This window comes from Melospiza melodia, chromosome 5 (genome assembly GCF_035770615.1).
Source record: "Melospiza melodia melodia isolate bMelMel2 chromosome 5, bMelMel2.pri, whole genome shotgun sequence".
In the NCBI taxonomy this organism is placed as follows: domain Eukaryota; kingdom Metazoa; phylum Chordata; class Aves; order Passeriformes; family Passerellidae; genus Melospiza; species Melospiza melodia.
This window is the reverse complement of record NC_086198.1, coordinates 71115936-71138070: the sequence shown is the minus strand read 5'-3', so window position 1 is coordinate 71138070 and position 22135 is coordinate 71115936. Positions and strand designations below refer to the sequence as shown.

The window sequence follows — 22135 nt, the reverse complement described above, 5'->3', positions numbered from 1 at the left end:
GTGTCAGCAACAGTGTGGACAGCAGGACCAGGGCAATGATTGTCCCCTGCTGTACTTGGCACTGGTGAAGCCACAGCTGGAATCCTGTGTTTGTTTTGGCCCTCAGTACAAGAAAGACATTGAGGTGCTGGAGCATGTCTAGAGAAGGGCAATAGAACAGGGGAAGGGGCCACAGAGCGCAAGTCTTAGGAGGAGTGCTGAGGGATCTGGGCTTACTTGGCCTAGGGGAAAAAATGCTCAGGGGAGACCTGATCACTCTCTACAACTGCCAGGAAGGAGGTTGTATAAAGGTGGCAGTGAGTGTCTTCCTCCAAGTAACAAGCTATACGACAGGAGGAAAAAGCCTCGAGGAGAACCAGCAGAGGTTTCCCATTTCTTCATGGGAAGGCTGGCCAGTCATGGGAACAGGCCTCCCTGGTAAGTGGTGTTGTCATCATCCCTGCAGGTATCTAAAAGATGCATAGACATGACACTTAGGGACATGGTTTAGTGGTGGATTTGGCAGTGCTGAGTTAACAGCTGGACTGGATGACCTTTAATATCTTTTTCAAGATAAAAAATGATTCTATGACTTTATGTGTGGGCATATAAAGACCATGCTTTTTGAGAAGTTTACCTCTTGATCAGTTTTGGGCTCATTTTTACAGCAAAGAAAAAGGAGATACACTTGAAATTTGGCCTGTGTATCGGGTTCCCATTGCAAATAACACACTTCTATTTATTAGAGCTAGCAAACAAAAAGTCAACAAACAGGTCATATTACTTTCCTTGAAACAGCTCAGAATTTTTGATGTAAAATAAAAAGGCCTTAAATCAACACAAGTTTGAAAAAAATCAGCCTGAACAATTAAAGCACTGCAAACTATAAACAACTGACAACGAGACTTTACTACAGTAATAAGACGGAACATAGAACAATAAATAATACTTTCACCCCAGACCTTTTCCTACATAGGAAGAAAATAAATTATTAAATGAAAACCCATAAACACAGTGTAACAGTTAAGAATGGAAACATACACTGCTTTCCTTTTTCTTGGTGTGGTGAGAAGCATACCCTTGTAGTGGTGTCATTCTCAGTTTTGTTCTGGAATTGAGAGCACTTCAAGAAGTCTGGCCAAGAAGCATTCACCATACCCAGGACTGGTTCACAGCCTTCTTTTGCTGCCTCACAAAATGTCCTGCAGGGCAAGAGGCCTCGACTAAAGACAAGAAACAGAGCAAAATTAAAAATTATTATTACTTTAGCAGTATGTGAGAACTTTTTAGAAAGTGCAAAAAGTAATAATAAATGCTTTTGACAAATCTTGTGCTCTACAGGGCTACACCCATACCCTTACAGTGATTAAATTTTCGACCCAACATTTTTGCGGTTTATGTTTAAATGACTGCAGAACCTCTTAGGCTTTAGCAAATCAAGTTTTGCTTTATTAATAACCATTCACAATGCCACAGAAGAATCTTTTCCTGGTACACCACAGACATCTTTCTCTTTACATGTGACTCTCAGTTGTATCTGCCCATCTCAAAACCATGGCTAGAATTCCATATTCAGTCACAAGGAAGTGGCCTGAACTGAAGAAGTTTACAGTACCCAAAAATTTACCAACTTAGTGTTTCATTTTACAGTAACAGAGAATAACATGGTACATTTTTAGCAACTGTGTGACATGGCAGAAACCATAAGAAAGAAATTTAAAAGCTGCCAGAGCTGCCTCACCAGAATGTTAACTAAGAGTTTGATGTAAAGCAATATTCACTTGCATAAGTATTTGGAAGTCAGTACGGTTGCCTTTCTCTGCTTAGTATCTAGAAAGACAAGTGTGCTGCCAGTGCTGTTACTGAGTTCTTTACATACTCTGGCTGGAACCACTTTTTTTAAAAGGGCGTTTTTAGAGATACATTCTCCAAGTAATGCTTCAGAGTTTTACACAAGTTTTGCACTTCACATGCTGCAGTACTGAACTTATCTCAGAATCAAATCAAGGAATTTATCTCTAAAATTGTCTCTTGCAGCTTCCAGGATGGCAGATTATTGTTGCCTGTAAAAACCATATATATTCTAAAATAGCCCTTCTCACCACCAGATTTTTTATTGTGATCTGTTGAAAGACGGAAAATGTTTGCACCAAAGATCACCTATATGCTGTGTACAAAACCAAGAATGGTTTCATCTGAGGACAGAAGAGCTGCCACTTATTAGTTCTGCACATTGTACTTGCAAACTAAGTTTCTCTGACTTGTAAAGACTCTTCCGATAAAGATGTTCTGAAATACTCTTCTTCTTTTTGCAGAACCTCTTCAATATGCAGAGAAAGAAAGGGCACAAGGGCTCTTCAGCAGCCATTACTGCCTCCTATCTGGAGCCTGAGAAACTCCTTAAATAAAGGGGATTTGATAGGGCAAGTGACTGTCTCCAGACATTTTTAAGCTTTTCCTTCTTGGCTAATATACTAATAACACTTCTGGTTTGACAGAGGTTCCCTAGTACAGAAAAATGCCAAAAGAAATGCTGCTACTTACTACAGAATGCACTTGAGTTCCAAAATATCTGTAAGAAATAAGATGTCACAAAACTAAAATGGAGTATTGATTTGACTTGTTGGTGATAACCCTGTATTTTATTCAATCTGATATGCTTAATTTAACTTTCTGTTCATTTTTTACAAAACAAAAAAAATATGCTACAAACTGTATTAGCGTGAAAAGCATTGTAAGCAGTGAGTCTACCTCATTTACTGGTGCAATGGAGCATACCTGATGATCACAAGCAGTAATCTGAAGGCATTACATTTTGCTCAGTATATTTTTTGTTCTCAAAAAAAAATGTCAGTAGGGACATTACTTGAATTTAACAGGTCTCTGACAGAGATCTACTAATCACAGTTAAAACCAGTCTGTACACATGATTTCTACCAATGGGAATGGTATTTGCAAAAAATCCCAAACAAATAAATAAATAAAGCATAAAGAGTTCTTGAGGACTCTCAGACAAAGTTTCATACAAGTCTGGAGTATTTGATATGATCTCTGTTTTTCCTGACCCACACCTAAATCATTAACTTTTAAAGCACCACACCTCAGCTATAGCCTGACATTTAACAACCAGGCAATAGTAGCATGTGTATGTCAATATCTTCAAATGTAACTACAGAAAACTTCCATCTATATGGTTCCTTGTTTTCAAAGGTCTTTCAACATACTGAACATTCATTTAAATCAAAACTTAAAAAAATAATATTAAAAAGCTATATTAAAATATAACTATGCAGAGTTATACTTACGCATAATTGTTAAAAAGCTTCTAAAAATGTATTTTTTTTTCAGAATATCTATCTGCACATTGAATTCTTTACATCTGTATGAGGAAAAATCCCAAAAATACAAAAAGTTCACCTCTTTTATTTATATGGTACTGGATTTGCATGGCAAGGTTCTTGTAGTGGGAGGGACACAGGGGTGGCTCCTGTAAGAAGCTGCCAGAAACTTCTCCTGTGTCTGACAGACCCAACTCCAGTCAGATGACAGACAGACCCACCACTGGCCAAAGCTGAGCCCATCACTGATTGCTGCTGTACCTCTGCAATATTTAAGGAGGCAGGGAAAAAAATCTGCACAAGGCAAGTGCAGCCAGGAGAAAGGAGTGAAAATATGGGAGGGAAGCAACTCTAGATACCAAGGTCAGTGCAGCAGGTGGGGCAGAATGTGCAGTCCCTGGATGACTCCACTCTGGAATAGGTGGATGCCCAAAGGAAGCTGTGACCCTCAGGGACCCCACACTGGAGCAGTTTGCTGGCAGAACCTGGGACCCTTTGGTGAACCAACACTGGAGCAGCCTGAAGTTCCTGAAGGACTGCACACTGTGGGAGGGACCCACACTGCAGCAGTCCATGAAGAACGTAGCCCATGGCAAGGACTCACAATGGAGAAGTTCCTGGAGGGCTGTGTTCCCCATAGGAGGGACCCCATAGGTGGAGAAAAGGAAGTGTGTGAGGAGTCCTTCTCCTGAGAAGGAAGGAGTGACAGTGACAATGTGTGATGAACTGACCACAGGCCACACTTGCCATCCCCTGCACCTCTGAGGGGACAGGAAGTAGAGAATTCATGACCAAATTTAAAGACAGGAAGAAGAGAAGGCTGTGAGGAAGTTATTTTAAGATTTGGGGTTACTTTTCTCATTGCCTTGCTCTGATTTGATTGGCAGTGAATTAAATTCCTTTCCCCACGTCAAGTCTGCCTATGACAGTAGCTGCTGGGAGATCTCTCCTTGTCCACATCTCAATCCGTTCTACATTCCCAAGCCAGCTGAGGAGGGGAATAACAGAGCAGCTTTGGAGAACACCTGGTGACCAGCCAGGGTCAACCTACCACAGTCATGCACAGAACAGTAATAATTTGGAAATTACCAGTCTTCTAAAAGACAACTACGTGGTGATCAAATAACCAAGCAGAATTTTTAGCCCCTAGAGAAGCTGTGACAAAACAGAAAACATGGGATTATCAAGTGATTGCTGCAATATTTGGCCCAGTTTCAATGCTGAGTCATGTGTGGTCCATAAATTAAATATTTCTGGATAGTGATCAAGTTTATTATGGACTTATTGCTTACTTTGCTGGAGGATGAAAATATTATTAATAGTCTTTATCTTGATTAGTCTTATTTACAGCTACTCAGAGACTAATCATTTTTAAAATAAACTGGCAGGTCTATGGCAATCCTACCATAATTGATTTGGCACCAGTGGCAGGCATAGAAGCAGGTTGCAACATACTAGCATGTGATTCTGCTCTTCAGGATATTAATAGAAAAGCTCCTGAAATTGGAGTTAGTTGAAAGAAAGAAAATACGACATATTTTTATCTCTGTGGTTGGTTTCCCCAGACCCAAAACCCACAATTGAGTAAATTCAGCTGCATAGAAATGCCAAAATTAAGAAATGTAGGGAACAAAAAAAAAATTAGAAATCTTCTTTACAGCTTATTAAAAAGCATATTAAAGGTAGAGGGAATATATAAGGGCTTTAAATTTGCATAATGTATCATTGAAGAAGCTGTCTATCAGAAATTTCGTACTAAATACTCATTGAAGCACATATATTCAATACAGTATATACTCTATTAAGTGATTTTAAGTTTCCAAAGAGGTTAAACACTGTCTGAAAGCAGAATATCTGACCTCCTTGTCATGACAATCACCAAGCGTTCACTTACACTGGAACTCAGATTGCCTAATTATAATCCTACAGGGACCTGCTCCTTAGAACTCAGAGATCTTTTACATTTTTAGATTATTTTTTTTTCAGAATTTACTCCTTCTCTTCTTTGCAATCACATTACAATGTGCTCAGGGGTCCTCAGCAGACTCTGTTTCTTAGTGTTTTAAGTACTAGAAGTTATCAAAGAAATAATACTCCAAGAAGCTGTAAGGAGAGGGAAGATCCTCATGGTGATTGTTTTCCTCTTGCTTCAGAATTGACCACATTTTCTAAGGTTAGCTCAAGATTCAAGCTAGGTAAAGAGTCTGACTCCCAACCTCAGGAGACACTGAGGGCATGTCTTTTCTGGAAGCAGCAGCACTGTATGCAGCTTAGTTCCCAAAAGACTGGATCTGGTTCCGTGCTACTTTCAGTTTTGCTGCTTGTAAGAGCTGGTTTTAGGCTGTAAATAAGAGGTCAAATAACTCATTCAATTGAAGAGTAATGTGACCAAAAAAATAGAAGCAATTGATTGGGTCCTCCAAAAGGATACATGGAAAGAAGGAATAAGATGTCATGAGAGGGAGAAGTAGAAATTGCTAGAGCTGAAAAAAGCATTAAATTAAATAACATCAACAATTAACCATCCTGCAGAAGCTCCTCATGCAACCTGGTAAACACAATAATATATCTAGTGCTCAATATTATCTGTGGTATTTCTTTGTGTCTTCACAATAGTATCTCCACTGGTAAAAGCACTGCTATAGACATGCCCTGTTGAGAAATTAATTATTGCAATTTTACAGGTTAAAACAATAGAAGGTAAATGATTTGCAAAAGGCTTAAAACCAAGTTGTTATGCCAGAGCTGAAATGCAGCACAAAGATCACTCTGAGAACACACAACTGTTGGCTGCATTGCTAAAGGTCACATTTGTGGCTCATTAGACAACCTGACTGCAGGCAGACTGATGAACATTTTCTGCTGGTTCTCATTACTGTTCTTTCCCCAGCTTCATCCCTTCAGTTGTTTCAGGATAACTTTTTCTGTGGCCACACAATAAGCTGTATTCAGGTACTGAGACAAGTTAAAAACAACTGCAGGATATTTTGTTGTATCATTCATACACAAGCACCCATGCTAAGAATGGTGACAGATCTCAGGCCTGAGGCAAAATAAATGAACTGGTAATACAATTGTGAGAGATTGCTGGAGCAGGGAGGATGAGGGCAAGGACAAACTGAAACATCATGAAATAATGGGAAGAAGAAAACTGAGGTCACTCTTTATTGCTACCGCCCTGAAATCAAACAACTTGGAGTGATTAGCCCACACACCAGCCTTTGTGTGTTCTAACTGTCTTTAATACTTTTCATGATATTCTAACAATAATGACTTTCAGAAAATATAAATGTCAGAAAAAGAAGTTTCTACAACAGAACAAACACACACACCCAGGATTACAGTTTTCTACAGTGACCATTCTTGTGAAATCGTTCTCAGTGCCCTCTCACAAGTACTTCAATATGGAGAGCAGCACAGTCACTGACAGTTTTATCAGATAAACTCATAAACCTCTCAATATCACTTCTTGATTCATGGATTTTTAAACAAATTGGTTGCTAATGTTTCACATAGTCAAGAAAAATATAAAAATATGTATTTTTATCTTTTCTTGTTTGGTTTTCATGTCTAACTTTCAAGTTCATTTGAAAGTTTGAATTTCTATTTTGTCTCTTAGATAGGGGTTTAAATCGGAAATCTGCTTCTTTACATAATAAAATCTGAAAAGAAAGCAAGATTATTTTGGATTTTTGTATTTATTTCACTTGACAAAAATGTATTGAATCCATATAGCAGCTCTGAAAGATGGCATCTCAATTCCATGTAAGACTTTGCAAAACTAAAAGCAAAGTACTACCTCCCACCTAGTTTTTAGCTTAAATGCACATAGTGTTCTCAAAAGAGGTTCATGTGTGTAAGTACAAAGATGCAAAATTACCTGTAAAAGTATAGGGCTCATACTCTGAGAAACATGGAACATCTTAAAGGAAAAAAAAGGCCTCAGAGGTGAACATGGTAAAAGGCACAGCAGCTCAGTTTCCCGGGGTGGGAGCCTGAATAATGGTTAGAGCTGCTTAGACAAGATTAAGGCCGGGCATGAACTGGCTGAACTGCAGGTTAAGTGTCCACTCATCTGCCCTCCACGGACTCAGCATAAGGATTTAAGGATTTATTAAGATAGTGCAGAAGGTCACTTCTAACTCATACACCCATGAATACCCCATTTACAGTCATGAAGCTTGGCAACTACAGATGAACCACAAGAGGAGTGCCCTTTCCAAGAGACTGAAAAAAGCCTGGGTTACACAATGAGAATGAAAAAGATGGAGATACTGAATGGATTGCCTGCAGCATGGAAGAACAATCTGTTTAAAGGCCATGAGAACAGAAAAGTGGCAAAACCAAATCTGATTAAAAAAGCTGGACTGGAATCTCTTCCGTGGGCCCACACAGATTTTTTTTCACTAAGAATGACAGTTCAAATTAACTACTCCTTAATAGTTGCCATATCTTATGGCAACAGGAAAGAGACAGCTAAAGTGTTATACTTGCAAAAGTCTTAGAACACATCTGCTATCCAAGAGTACCATACCTAACAAATAGCTCACACAGAACTGTGAAAGCTGTTCAGACAGGGGGGAAATATAAATTCCTGATTCCACTGAAAGTGGAACTGAGAACAAATCCAAATATACCATTAGATAAAAAAGACTCTTCTTATCTATCCAAAAATGAGCAAAGGAAGCAGCGGCTGCTGTTGAATTTTACATCTTCTACATCAACTGCTGTTATTTTAACATCTCTTTCAGGCTTAGAAATGCTTTTCAGAACATCTGGCCAAACTGTGTTGATATCCTTAAGAATGGACACATACAGTCTCTACAATGCAAGTCAGAATTTTTTGTCAGCGCAATAATTTATTTTGTAGACAAAACCCAGATAAACTATTTTGACCAAAATAAGGAGTCACATCTGAGTCAGCAGTGCCCTGGCAGCCAGGATGGACAACCCTGTCCTAGGATGCATCAGGCACAGCATCATTAGCTGGGCAAAGGAGGGGATTGTCCCACTCTGCTCTGCACTGGGGCAGCCTCACCTCAAGTCCTGGGGGCAGTTCTGGTAAGACAGATATTAAACTATTAAAGAGCATCCAAAGGAGGCCAATAAAGATGATGAAGGGTCTAGAGGGGAACCCATATGAGAAGAGACTGAGGACGCTTGGTCTGTTCAGCTTGGAGACGAGAAGACTAAGAGGAGGAGACCTCACCATAATCTGCAACTTCCTCATGAGGGGAAGTGGAGGGGCAGACACTGATCTCTTCAAGTTTGGGACCAGTGACAGGACTCGAGGAAACAGCATGAAGTTGAGTCAGGGGAGGTTTAGGTTGGGTATCAGGAAAAAGTTCTTGCCCCAGAGGATGTTTGGGCACTGGAACAGGCTCCCTAGGGAAGTGGTCACTGCACCAGCCTGACAATGTTCAAGAAGCACTTGGATAATTCTCTCAGGCACGTGTGTGACCCTTGGAGATGTTCCTGTGCAGGGCCAGGAGCTGGACTTTGATGATCCTTGTGGGTATCTTCCAATCCAGGATATTGTATGATTCCGTGAACCAGCAAGGAACAAATTCAGAAATCCCCTGACTCCTCAGTCACTTTCCACGACAGCACAAGATATCACAAGTTGAGCTGGTAATACTCTAACAATCAGAAACTCCTAAAGCATACACTGTACAGCCAAAGCATAAATATTGCAATGTAGCATTGAAAAGAAAAAAATCTATCAAAAATTTTCACTGTGTTTGTACAATGACCATAATCAGTTGGGATGATCTGTTCTGACTACAGCAATGAGCCCTTCCAGATTTCTCTTACTGATCCCATCATTGATTCAAAGACAACAGTGAAAATAGATGAGAGGCACTAAATTCATTAATTAGAGCTTTAGTTCACCCATGAATCAGTTGAAATAAGTATTATTAAGAATATTGCTACAAATATCAGCTATTTTTACAATATTGTACTATCTGCCAAATGACTCCTAAATGAAGTCAAATTTCTGAAAATCTTGCCTAGTATTTATTATGTAAATTATGAACACACCGTTTATTTAGTTTACTCTATAGAAATTTCATTTAAAAAACAAAACAAACTCCAAAAATGCCTGAAAATCCAGGTTACAAGATCTTTTGATTTCAGCAAACAGAATTCACACTTGGGAAAGAGAAGCTGGCACAGTGAAACTGAAGTCCTGTGTATTACACACCAGTATTTCAATCACTGTACTGCTACAGGAATACTGGACTAACTGGAAGTAAATCACGCATTGCACAGCTGCTCTAAGTATTTGTATCTTCAGGATAATAAATACACCCAAAACAATACTGTACCTAAAGAACTGCCTTCCATTTCCACAGATGATTGTGAGAGGTACCCTTAATTTCATGCAGTTTTCCAGAACTCATGTTTCCCTGTGCACTTCAGAGCATGGCCAAAAAGGAAGACCTCAAGAATGAAAACAAGTTAAAATTTTCTGAGCTGCATCTTATCGGGAATCCTAAAGAATCAGACACACTTCTTACTCATCGACATTCAAGGATCTTCTCTATCAAGTAGAAAATCATTGTAAGCCATTATCATGCTGCTTCAAGTTCACATTAAAATTGTTTCACAAACAAATCTGTCAGAAGCAGATCTCATCAATTTAAGGAAGCTGTTCTACCCCCCATCAGCCTGCTACAAAACCTCTCCCCACCTCTCTTCCCTAATTCTTTGTGCCAGCACGGCACTTCATGCTGTTATACAATGGATAGCATCGGTCACTCCTAATTTAATTCAGATCAGTTTCCAAATCCAATCTATCATGGAGCTGACTAAATACTCTTGACAGGACATGGAAAAACATGTCCTGAGATGAGGAATAACAAGCAGGAGAATAGGATAATACTGAATCTTTCAGCACCACTAGCCTTTTATATAGCAATATCTATTGTGAAACAGTAATCTGGAACATGTTCTCCAGAAGGGTTGTGAAACCTTCACCCTCAGAGATCCTCAAAACCCAACTGAAAGTGGCCCTGAGGAGTTTCATTCATCTTTAATGCTCATCCTGATGTGAACCAGAAGAGTTCCAGAAGTTTCTCTCCTGCCCACCTGCGTAACCTTGTGATTCTAGTTTGACTGCCCTGCTCAGCCTGAGAGCCTGGTGCTTTCCTCTGGAGTCTCCAACAGGGCAACAATAACTTCTGACAGAAACAGACTTGTGAGGTAAGCATGTCTCACTAACTGAACCCTCAATAGGGTTTGAGTGCAGATAGTTTACAAGCTATTTATTAATATGATGGGCACTAAAAGACGTTTAAAATGAGCTGAAAAGCATAGGAACTTTTCAAGAATTCTTTAACCACACTTTAATCTGAAACCATTTTCTTTACTAATTGCTGCACAATAGGGTGTACTCATATCTAGCAGAAGAGTTCTATCTACCATACTAAGATAAATTGTTACCTCATCTGTATGTTTCTGGTTGTGAGCCCAGATTTACACCAGTAAAACAGGAAGATCAGTGTTAATGCTCCTGCAATGTTTATGAAAATGCAATGTTTCACCTAAAGTTTCTACCCTACAACTATTGCAATTTATTAAATTAAACAAATTTTATTCTGTGAAAAAGCATTTTCTAAATTAGCAAACAGACATTAACAAAAAGCCATGCTAATTTTAAGAGTATTTGTAAAAGTTATTTAAGCTACATAAATGATCATTATTTATTTATAAGAAATGATATATTATTATTAATAATATATTGCATGTGCAGAAGACTGACTTATGATCTCTAGTTAATATACCAACTTAGGAACCATAAACCACAGCTTATAACAGATAATACACACATAAAATCATTGCAACAACAGGGCTAAAGGAAATCAATCAATAACATATTCATTAATAAAATAACCAGCCCTCCTGATTTTCCTTTCTGCCTCCTTCCCTTAACTTCTCTGTGCAGCATTGTGAAAAATAGTTTCAAGCAGATATTTCCATGCCCAGACTGTTCTCAAAAGTGTTTCTCTATATGATAGCCTTTTAACTCTGGTGCATCCATCACACACACATTTGAAGTTACATCAGTGGGGAGGGTGAAACACTGCACAAAGTTTTGATGCTGCCTGCTACGGCAAAGGCTGGCTTCACACACACTGGATCACACACATAATTCTGGTCAATGCAGGATGCCAATGTCTATATTTCCGTATTGCTTTTCTAACTTTTTATTTTTTAATTAATTTCTGAGTTAATCCCCTCTTTCTTTATGATGACTTATTGATAAATTATTCATACCAGTAATTCTAAACAGTTTGTCAGCAGGGAAGGGACAGTTCTCTGAATGTGAAAAACACATTCTTTCGAGCATCCTCTCCGTCCTTTTCCCCTATATTTTGTCCCTGGTTTGTCCTTCCTGACACTGCACCTGTGTAAAAGAACTGGCATCACAGAGTTATCTTAAGGCTCCATACCTAGATCCAGTACCACCCTGAGCTATTGGGAACGTTTAGGCTCACCCATAGCAGCCAAGCCTCAACAGTTACACAGACTAAAAGTCTCACTCATGTCTCAAGAAGAACATGTTATACTCATAGGACAGCAGAAATAAAATTTTGGTTTTTGAAAAATTATCTTTCCTTAGAGCACAAATTGGGGCTTGAGGATTTATTTACTTCTTGATTCTTTTTCTGCGCAAATATTTCATCACTTTCTGTTATCCGCATATTGTAGATTTGTTTTGATCCATGTATCTATTTATTACCTATTCAATTTTCCATTTCAAGTCACCCTGATTTTATTCACTGTCTCCTTACATTTAGAAATTCATGTCTGAAACACTGAATTTTCATCACTGAAACATGTTTTCAATCATGGCTTTGCATATGACATCTCTTACTGCACATAAACACTTTCAGAAGTACACAGGAACTATCTAGTGCTATTTTACTGTTACATTAAACAGACAGTTTTGCTAGTTTGAAACTCTCCCCAATGCATTACACGTCCCAACCATGTCACTTTCTCGTTGCTGTAAATTAGTTCTACTTCACCTTGAATTAGTGTGCTATCAATTTGATGGTAGACTGGAGCCGACATTGAGTACTGACATTGCATAAAGCCTTACAAAATGTTTCTCACAACACATTGACTATCTGCCATTAGCAACTCTATCCTCAACATTCTGCTTATCAAAAAATTACACCATAAAATCATTATTATAACAAGTGGTTTGTCGCAGACATTTCTCCACAGAAATCCTTTCTTTCAGATTTCTGCGTCTTCTGGAGGCCAGAGGCTTCAGAAGACACGGTAAACAATTATTATCAGCTGCTGTGGAATGCAACAGGGACACCTTGATTGGCTCATTTCCTATGTTTATAATTAAGGCCCAATCACCAGTGCAAGCCAGGGGACTGAGTCCTTGGCCACAACTTTGTTATAGATTCTTTCTTTCTATTCTTAGCCTAGCCTAGCTGCTCTGCAAACCTCTCTCTATATTCTATTAGTATAGTAGTAATGTATTATATATAATATTTTAATAAATCAAGCCTTCTGATTCAAGAAACAAGATTCACCGTCTCTCTATCACCAGCTGTGACCCACTCAGGCGCAGTAATAGTGGTTAAATTACATCTATTGGAAGCTTATTAACTGCTAGAAAGGACAACATTAATAAAAAATTATTCATTTTTTGGTGTTCTGGGCTTTTTCAAGTAACACAGACCCTGTGTATTCCTCAGTTTTTCTGCTGAACAATAACACATCAATTCCCTTGGGAGGATGCTTTAAATCAGCAATAACAAGACACAAAAAAAACCCCAAAAACTAGCAGACAGAGAACACTATTTATGTGGGCAAGCATTTGCAACACTATTACACTCTAATTTTTGTGTTCCTTTTTGACAGGATTTGACTATACATGTTTTTCATTAGCTGGACCTCCAAGGTTTTGTGGTTCAAGTCACAACTGCACTTAAACAGACTTAAAAATTTAGATTTAAAAACTGAAGATTTAAAAACTGAAGACCGGATTATGACTCTGTTATATCCAAAGACAGATTTTACAACAGTGTGGGTTTGTTTTTGTCACACAATTCGTCTGCTGGATTCTGAAGGGCCGCAAGCCAAGTCATGGCAACATTTGAAACAAACGACGTGATTTCAAACATTCTATGTATAAACCACTTCATCCACTGAACATCACCTCTGCTTTATTGTGAATTGAATTCTAAATTCAATTCTAAACTTCTGTATCTCCTTGGCAAACAACTACTGCCAGAACTACAGCTGGAATAGCCTTTGTGGGTCATGTTAAATTCCTTAGGCTAAAGAGGCGCCATTAAAAAGGAAGTGGATTAAGAGCAACTTGCACAGGATGTGAAAGACGGGACTGCAAAACCCAAGAAACAACTGGTAGCCACTTATAAGCATCTGAAAGAAGTCTCTACTCCACGTGCCTGGATCATGGCAAGAACTACACCAGATGAAGTCATGAGAAAAACACGAAGAGACAACACGGTGGTAGGAGAAAACTGTCCCACCTTATTCCTTGGAGAACTGGAAAGTGATTGCCAGCAGTGCAGTAGCTTAATGTTTAAAAGGAAATACCACCAATTTCAATGAAAGCACCTCTGATAGGTTTATGAGAGAGGATTCTAAATGTCCTTCCAAGAGGGTTTCTCAATACCTTTTCTTCAAAAATTACTCTGAAGCTAACTTCATAAATGTGTAAAATTTGAACATTTCTTAAAACTGCAGAATGGCAAAGTTCCCTCTGCATCTATAATTTGACATCTCCACACAGGTTCACTATAAAAAGACAGCATAAAAGCTGGGTCACAGACTACCTATGGGATTGTTCATTCAGAGGTCCTAGCAGCTGCTGTTTTGTCTTGGCATATATACCTGCTTTTGTTGCCAAAATCAAGTGGATTAAAACAAAATTGAAGCATGCCAGTGGAGGATTGCCTATACAAACTCATACATATCCACACATCGTTCATACACAATTAAACCCATTGTGGACTTTGTGTAATAGATATTAACCCAAATGTATGCTGATAGCTTCCTGTTCAAAGACTTAAAACAAAAATTCTCATTAGCTGTGTAAACAAGATCCATGTGATCAGTCAGCTTTTTCTCCTAAACACTTCAAAAAACTCAATTAACTCTAAAATGTAGGTTTTTAATAACATCTCGTTATTTTACTAAGTTTAGCTGTTATAAATGTGATAAAAGATAATTAATTTTACTGTCAGCAGGAGAAACAAAGAACATGGATAAGTTTCAAGTGAAGTTCACAAAAACAGGAAAAAGGAAATAACCACACCACTGGTCTCATTCATGGATTATACTAAACATGACAGGCAGATATCTATTACTCTATGAAGATTGATTCCTTTCCATTTTCTAACAGGACATGAATGAAATTGTTTTGAACAGTTGACAGCTTTTAATAAAAGACACCACACGTATTTCTGGATTTGTTTTTTGGATCTAATATTTCATCCTATTTTAAGCCCACAGCAAAATTCATACTATTTGGTTTTTCCTTTTTACTAATTACAGAAAAAATATTAAGACAATCAACCAGAAAAAAATTAACTTATTGCTTTAGAAGATCAATGTATTTAATTGATTAAGAAAATCAACCACAGAATCGAATTTGCCACTATGAGTCATATCAGCAGCTATTCAAAGAACATCTGACTGCATACAAACTATTCACAACTTCTTAGAACCTATTTAGTATTAACCTAATTTTCATTAGTTAATTTCTCCCATTCCAAACACACCATGTTGACCTATTCTGACCTCTTTGGTTTTCTACAAGTCTTTACCTGGCTACTGCAGATACTGTAGCATAGATACTACAGCATAATAAAATATGTTGCATATAGATATTTACATCTAACTCTTTCCTAGAAAGAGTTAAAAAATCAAAGGAAGTCTTTTCCCTTTATTGTATTGTTTTGCTCTTTAGAATTAATCTGAGGGAGGAAAAAAAGGTTGACTTATGGCAGAGAGTTTTGCCATACATTCACTGTGCATTAGATCACAAATTAGGTGAATAAATAAGTGAAAATAATTTTCAGGGTTTAATCAAGATGAAAAATAATGTTGTTCCTAAAGATACAGGCTATTAATGTTACTGAGTAGTTCTCTGCCCTACTGCAAATTTCTTGCTCAGTTTTGGCTTCCTAAGCCATTAATGTGCCAACATTACTTTCTCTTCCCATCCTTTACTTGCTTTCTTCATGTTGGCTGTAAACTTCTGGAGGCAGGATGCTGCCCCTCAGTGCATGTTTGTACAGCATCCAGCATAAAAAGCCATGATCTCCAATGGACTCTTTGAGCCCTAACTGAAGACAAGCCATTTCAGCTACAGCCCTGTTTTCAAAGATATCTGACATGAAAAAAGCATAGTGAGCAAAAAAGTACAGAAAGGCAAGGTGCATTAGAATTTTAGTTTGGGAGCATTTTTTAAATTGCATTGCCCTAATACTATTTTCTAGCCTAAATTAAGTTTGAATTCCAAAGATAGGAGACTCTGAGGAACTCTCAATAGAAGACATTTCCTCTGCTTTCTGGAATATACTTCTACAAAGAGGATTAATGCAAGTACTCAAGCTATTATTTCTGTTTCTAAGGCAGCACGACAGCACAGGGGTATGAGAATCCATAAGCTTCAAATTTATCCCCAGCATAAAAAGTCAAAATAAGACATGTATATGGGCCTTAAGGATCTTATATAGTCTGCCTATTTTTCCAAGTCTTTTGATAAAATTTGATTTTTTCATAGAGTGGAAGAAATATTAGAAAGCATCAATCAATGAGTCTGTTTGCATTATGCAGTAATAAAGCTGACCCACTATAAAGTTCTCTGATGATTTTAAATCTTTAAATTTTATATTAATTTTGGCTTTAAAATACATCTTTTTTCTTTTTGAAATCTGAAAACATTGCAGATTAACTTTTATTGTCTTCTTGAATTGTGGAATCCAATGCATGTGAGTTGCTATATATAAACATCCACTATGTTGCAGTAACTGACCTTTGGCCCACTCTTAGTGTCCTTCAGTGCTGAGGGAGAATTCACTAGATTAAATCATTAATCATAACCAATAGCTCTGAGGACAGATCTCTCCTACAATCAAGTACCAGTGTTGCATGTGATGGTCAGAGGATACAGACTATTACTACCCAAAGGGACAAAGTTACTACTGGGAATGTTTTAGATGTCATTAGCTCAGCACATCTAGTTTAAGGTGTTCTTCCACCACTGGTATTAATTTTCATGTTTTCTTAGCAGTGCTGATGGACTGGGGTAGGACAGGGCTTTTAAAGGCAGATTTTTAAGTCGTATTGACTTAAAGATCTCATCCAACCACTCAAGAAGGATGAAGTTGCATAACACCTTTATGTAAGCAGTCCCTTACTACAAAAATTATGGGTAAGCATGCAAAAAAGCCTTACGGCACTTCAAATTTCCAATTTCACACAGGTTGTAGTTGCACTTTAAAAATTTTTCTGCACTAGAAAGTAGTATATAGATACTGTTACATACTTTCTTAAAAGAGCAGGGATAGCTGATTTTATACGCAGTTGCTGAAATTAAACATTGCAAGCTTTTAAAATTACTGAATTTTTAATGTCACACATGGTTTCACTGCGGTAAGATACAGAAGAACATTTCTGAAGAGCAACAGTATTGTGCTAGTATTTAGAACTCCCCGTACCTAACTACACAAATACTGACTATGCTCTCTGCCTTGAAACTTAAGCTCCTTCAAGTGTTAATGAAAACAATGTCTATAAATACATGAAAAATAAATGGGAAACAGACGTAAGTTTAAATATCAGAGAAAAGCTATGTAATGACAGCTCACTGGATGCCAAAGATTAGCGCTTGTAACTTTCCTTCTTGTTCCTTCTTGTAACGCACTGCCACAATTATTGCTCCCATGGCTGCAAGCTGCCAACAGACTCTCAACAATACCTAAGAATAGACATCCAGGCATCACAGGAGCTTCATCTCTTCCACAGTGTGTAAACAACATTTGTCACATTAAGCTTTACATACATTAGGGACAATTGCTCCACAAAGCAAAGAGAGGACAAATGAAAAGTGATGATCAGATATAGAACGGCTGACGTTAGAATGAGCCAGCTGTAACTGATGGCAGGAAATAATGACGATGTCAGTAACAGCTGCTCACAACATGAGGGGATGTTTTGTCACACTGTATGTTCTAGACAACAACAGCCCCCCAAAAAACACTACAGCAGATGGACGTTTCTGCATTCATTACCACCAGAGGCTTTCCACAGTGACTCTTCTGCTTCGCGATCTTTCTGCCAACCAGATTCCCTTGTTCAACAGACCTAACAGGGGCTTGTCTCTTTCATTTTTGGTATCTGCACTCAGCATATACAAAGTAACTTCCCCCTACTATGTTATATGCTTTTCTCTAGATCTCACTGACAGACGTTATGGGGCAGGGAAGGGACGGTGTTAATAACTACTTTCCGGAATTTAAATTAGGACAACTGAGGTTTAGCAAACTAGACTTAACTAACACTGTCAATCCACTCTCACTGTTCTTCCCGTGGTTGCCACTCTGACTGCAGTCACTGCATTTTCAGTGACATCCATGGCACACTCTGGAAACATGATTACTAAAACTGAAGTCAGATTCTAATATAATCTTACATCATTTGCAGTCTCACATTGGACCTTCTTCCCCACCAGTCTGCAGGGGCAACAATATTTTCCACCAAAAAAAAAAATTAAAATACAAATAGAGGAACCACTGTGACCTCCAAGACATAAAACAGCAAATCAAAATCCAGTTGCAGCTTTGACATTGTTAATTAATGGGGGAAGGTTGCTGCTATAGAAAGCAGGAAAAACAAAAAGAGAAAAGAGGGGGAAGGGGGAAAAGGAAAAGTCCAAAGAAAACCCCTGACTCTTGAATCTCAAAGTATTTTGGTTGACTGAAAACCAGAGCAAAAACATGTCTTCAGGAAAGAAATGGAAAAGAAACATACAAAATTTATCCTTCCACCATTTCACTTATTAGATTGATTTAAGAGTTTTGCACTTTTGATACACACAACTCACTCTCAACAGGTTTGTGAAAGTCAAATTCCAAAGAAGGCAGAATAAGTAAAGCAACAAAGAAATGGCCTATTCTGTTGCTGAACATTTAAATGCATCAATATATTACCTAAACCCACTTTTCTTATTTTGTTCAATAATTTTTAGAGAAAATAGGTAATGTAAGGCTGTTTTTTATCAGATTTGTTAAGTAGAAAAATTGTATACTGAATTTGAGCAGAGGTGCTATAACTAATAATGCGCTCAATTAAATAGGGTTAATTTAAAATAGCTTTTGGTAGGCTAAAGATATGTACACCACAAAGATACGTACACTTTGCACTCAGCCAGTCTAAAGATCAGTCTAATTCCACTGTTATCTGTGCTGCCTTTCCTCCCCACTAATCCTATCTGTGTAACCATCCTCTATCTTGGGTTAATTTTCTGTCACTTTAGTGAGCTTAATTAGCCAGTCCAGGAATCATTGTGATGCACTTCAGGTATATATTGCCTGAGGTGAGATAGTACCTTTTATTGGCAACTGAATTTTTGACCAGTTCTCACAGAACTTTCGTAAGTATCCTACTCCTTCTAAACTGCAGAGCTGTCAACTTCCCGGGCTTGTTATGTTGTTTGAAACACATTGAAATACTCAATTGTCACATTCTCTTCCACTAAATTTCACAGTGGAGGAACTGGAAATAAAAAATGAAAACAAGGAGAAAGAAATCTATCCTCTCTCTTTCACTCTCCAGAAACATCAAAGATCGTGTACATATATTTAAAAAATATTCCTTTTCCCCTTTTTGTGTCATGTTTGATTTCAGCTCTGCTAAATGTACTGATCCTATTTCAAATCAAACTCAATTTAAAAGTGCATGCACATTATACTTATGTTACGAAGTTATGTAAATGCAGAAAAACATACACTCATTAAACTTCCAGAATAGTTTGTCACCCTGAACATATCCTGCTAATTTAATACCAAAAATATATTTAAAATATTAACTTTGCTGAAGGAAATGACTGAACAAATTTAAAGCTTAACAAACAGCCAGCCCAATCTATGACAACACTATACATATCCAAGGCATTATTGTTACAAAACATTCCATTCTGGCACAGCCAGATTGGAGAAATTAGGCAGAAGAACTCTGGACAGGCTTCTTTAGGAAAATAAGCCTGATTGCCCCAATACCACAATTTTAGTTTACACAGTGACAACATTTTTCTAAAAGAGCTCTATTACAGTTGGCTTATCATGGCAAAAATGTTGTCAATAGCTTTGACAGACAGGAGTTTTGCAGTGAAGTCATAGGCTTAGTTTGGATCTCCCCTTGTCTGATTAGACAGAGAGTATTTTACCGCGACTGGCTCTAGCCAGTGATGGATTTCCATTCCCAAATACCTGTCATCACCATCACTGATGCATTCAGGAAGAGCGAGGCTGCAGCCGAACAGCATGATGTGCTGATAGCAGTTGAGACGATTGAGGTAACTGAAGAACTTCAGGAACTTTTCCATTTCAATGCTCTTGACAATGGAGAGAACTGAAGTGACAGTGGTGTAGTTATATGGCAGCATTTGGCACTGGCTGTTGGTGATATTTCTGCAGGCACCTGTGATATCAAAACAGTATATTCAGAACAACAGTATGACCACTGAAGAGCACGTATTGAACTGAATAGTTAGTATATATAATATATAAACAATGCTGGTATCTCACAGGTAAGATTACATTCCATAATGCTATTAGAATACAGTCAAAAAATAAGAAAAAAAATACACCAGAGAAGCTTAGCTTAGAAAACCAAATAAGCTTTTAGCTATTTCTACAATCCTCTAACTTATTACAAAACTGGAATAGAAATAAAACAAAACAAATTTCTTTCTGACACAGCCTGGATACAATAAAATTCAATGGAAGCTGAGAATAGAAGTCACACAGAAAAAAATGGGTTCTGAAGCTGCTCTGCCTTTAGCATTAGCATAAAGTTTCTCTTTTCACTACCATTCTACTTTCACAAGTAGAAATTTAATCAAGTGAAATTTCATCAAAATTATTCATGGGATCATCAGGCATCTCCTGAGGCACAACTGCAAGACAGTCCCTGCCACAGCATGTGGCAAGAAGTAAAGTACTGACATTTTTTGCTGAGAACACATGCATGGACTGCTTCAGACCTTTTTAAAATTTATGCAGTCCTGACAGAGAAGGGCACAGTTCCTTGGAGCTATCTGATCCTTTTGTGGTACTCACTGGCTGGACAGCAGAGCAATGAATTCAAAATTCATTGATAAGAAGAAGGAATTTTGTGGCAATTATATGATTTTTAAAAGAAAGAAGATAATAAATCCAGGACCTGTCCTTGAAACAGAATGATCACACAGAGAAAAATATAAATAGTCTCTATCCATCATTCTTATAGGATCCTTTCATGTACTGTAAAGCTGCAATTATGGGGATTATAAACTAGTTTTGGCAATACCTACAGGAAGATAAGAAGAGCAGTGAATGGGAATAACAGCATGTGAAAACACTGTTGATCAGAACAGCATGGTCCCTAGTTATATGGGTCATTTCTGACATTCATCTGAATTAAGAGTTTTCTGTTTATCACCAGCAATTGCCAAATGGATTGAACTGGTTAAAAAGTGCTTTTTTCTACTCCAACAATTGCAGTGCAAGTGTACAGTTTCATGTTCAGTCCTGCTGAAACTAATTTAAACCGCACATTTTCCCTTTCCCATTTTCCTCTTCAAATTGTTCCTACAGCCTGCATCTGCACAAAATACATTGAACTAGCAGGCTGAGCTGACTGGAAATAACCACGTACCTTCTCTCCCAAAAGACAAAGTTCATCATAGCCCCCAAAAAAAGCAACTAGAACTGCAGCTAAGCTTAATCACTCTTTTTAGTTTTAAAAAACTGAGCCATGCCTGTAATGATCATAAGGCCATAGTTCCTCACCCAGAAGGGATTGCTGCTTCCAGATCTATGAGGCCATGCAATGAACCAGCTCTACACATCAGCCTGTCTGCCTTTTTTCTCTTCGCTTGCACCACAATGTCATTTTTTGGTGGGCACAAGGTGAAAGGAGAGGAAGAGGAGAAAAACAACTATTTCACTTGGATCAAATAATTTGATTGACCGGCTTTTTGGCAAAAAAAAATTTTTTTCCAAGAGAGGAGAAGGGGTGGGGCAGTGCAGTGACAGAAACTAGAGGTTAAGATCAGAACTGCAGAAAGACAAAACAAGAGCTTGTACAGTGAAATCTTGTGGCTGGAGGGTGATGTGATATGTTTTAACCATTGCAGTAACCATCAAGGCCACAAGATCCTTGCAAACCATTACCATTTATTGGCTAAATTTTCCTTTGACAGAAATGCTAATAGTACTTCATTCTATATCAGGTGTTGTAATAAAAACTATCCATTTCTTCAGACCTTGTTTTTCTTGTAGTGTTAAAATTTTTGAGTATGACACTCCTAATGATTTGATTTTAGTAGTCTACTACCATAGAATTAGTTTCTTAAATTTCTTGAGATCTGTTATCCTGAACTTAAGTGTATTTTTCCAAGAATCCAAAGAGTACCCAAATAGTGCTCTTCCTACCAGTTGAAATGGTGGGGATTTCCTCCAGAATATATTTTATTTACAATTAAAATAAAATTTAGATACAATTTCTCTCACTTTACTCACTTTATTTCTCTGGGGTTTGCTTCCTCTTAC

The 22135-nt window shown here is 37.8% G+C and overlaps 1 protein-coding gene across 2 annotated transcripts in view; it reads right to left on the bottom strand.

Moving 5' to 3' along the window:
- Positions 1 to 22135, bottom strand: part of CORIN (corin, serine peptidase) — a 117547-nt gene that overhangs the window by 57101 nt on the left and 38311 nt on the right. For both annotated transcript variants that reach the window (XM_063157338.1, XM_063157339.1), the window contains exons 4-5: positions 19811 to 20021; positions 1021 to 1202 (exon numbers count right to left, since the gene is read on the bottom strand). In XM_063157338.1, the coding sequence (XP_063013408.1) occupies positions 1021 to 1202; positions 19811 to 20021 (393 nt within the window). The remainder of the gene's footprint in view (positions 1 to 1020; positions 1203 to 19810; positions 20022 to 22135) is intronic.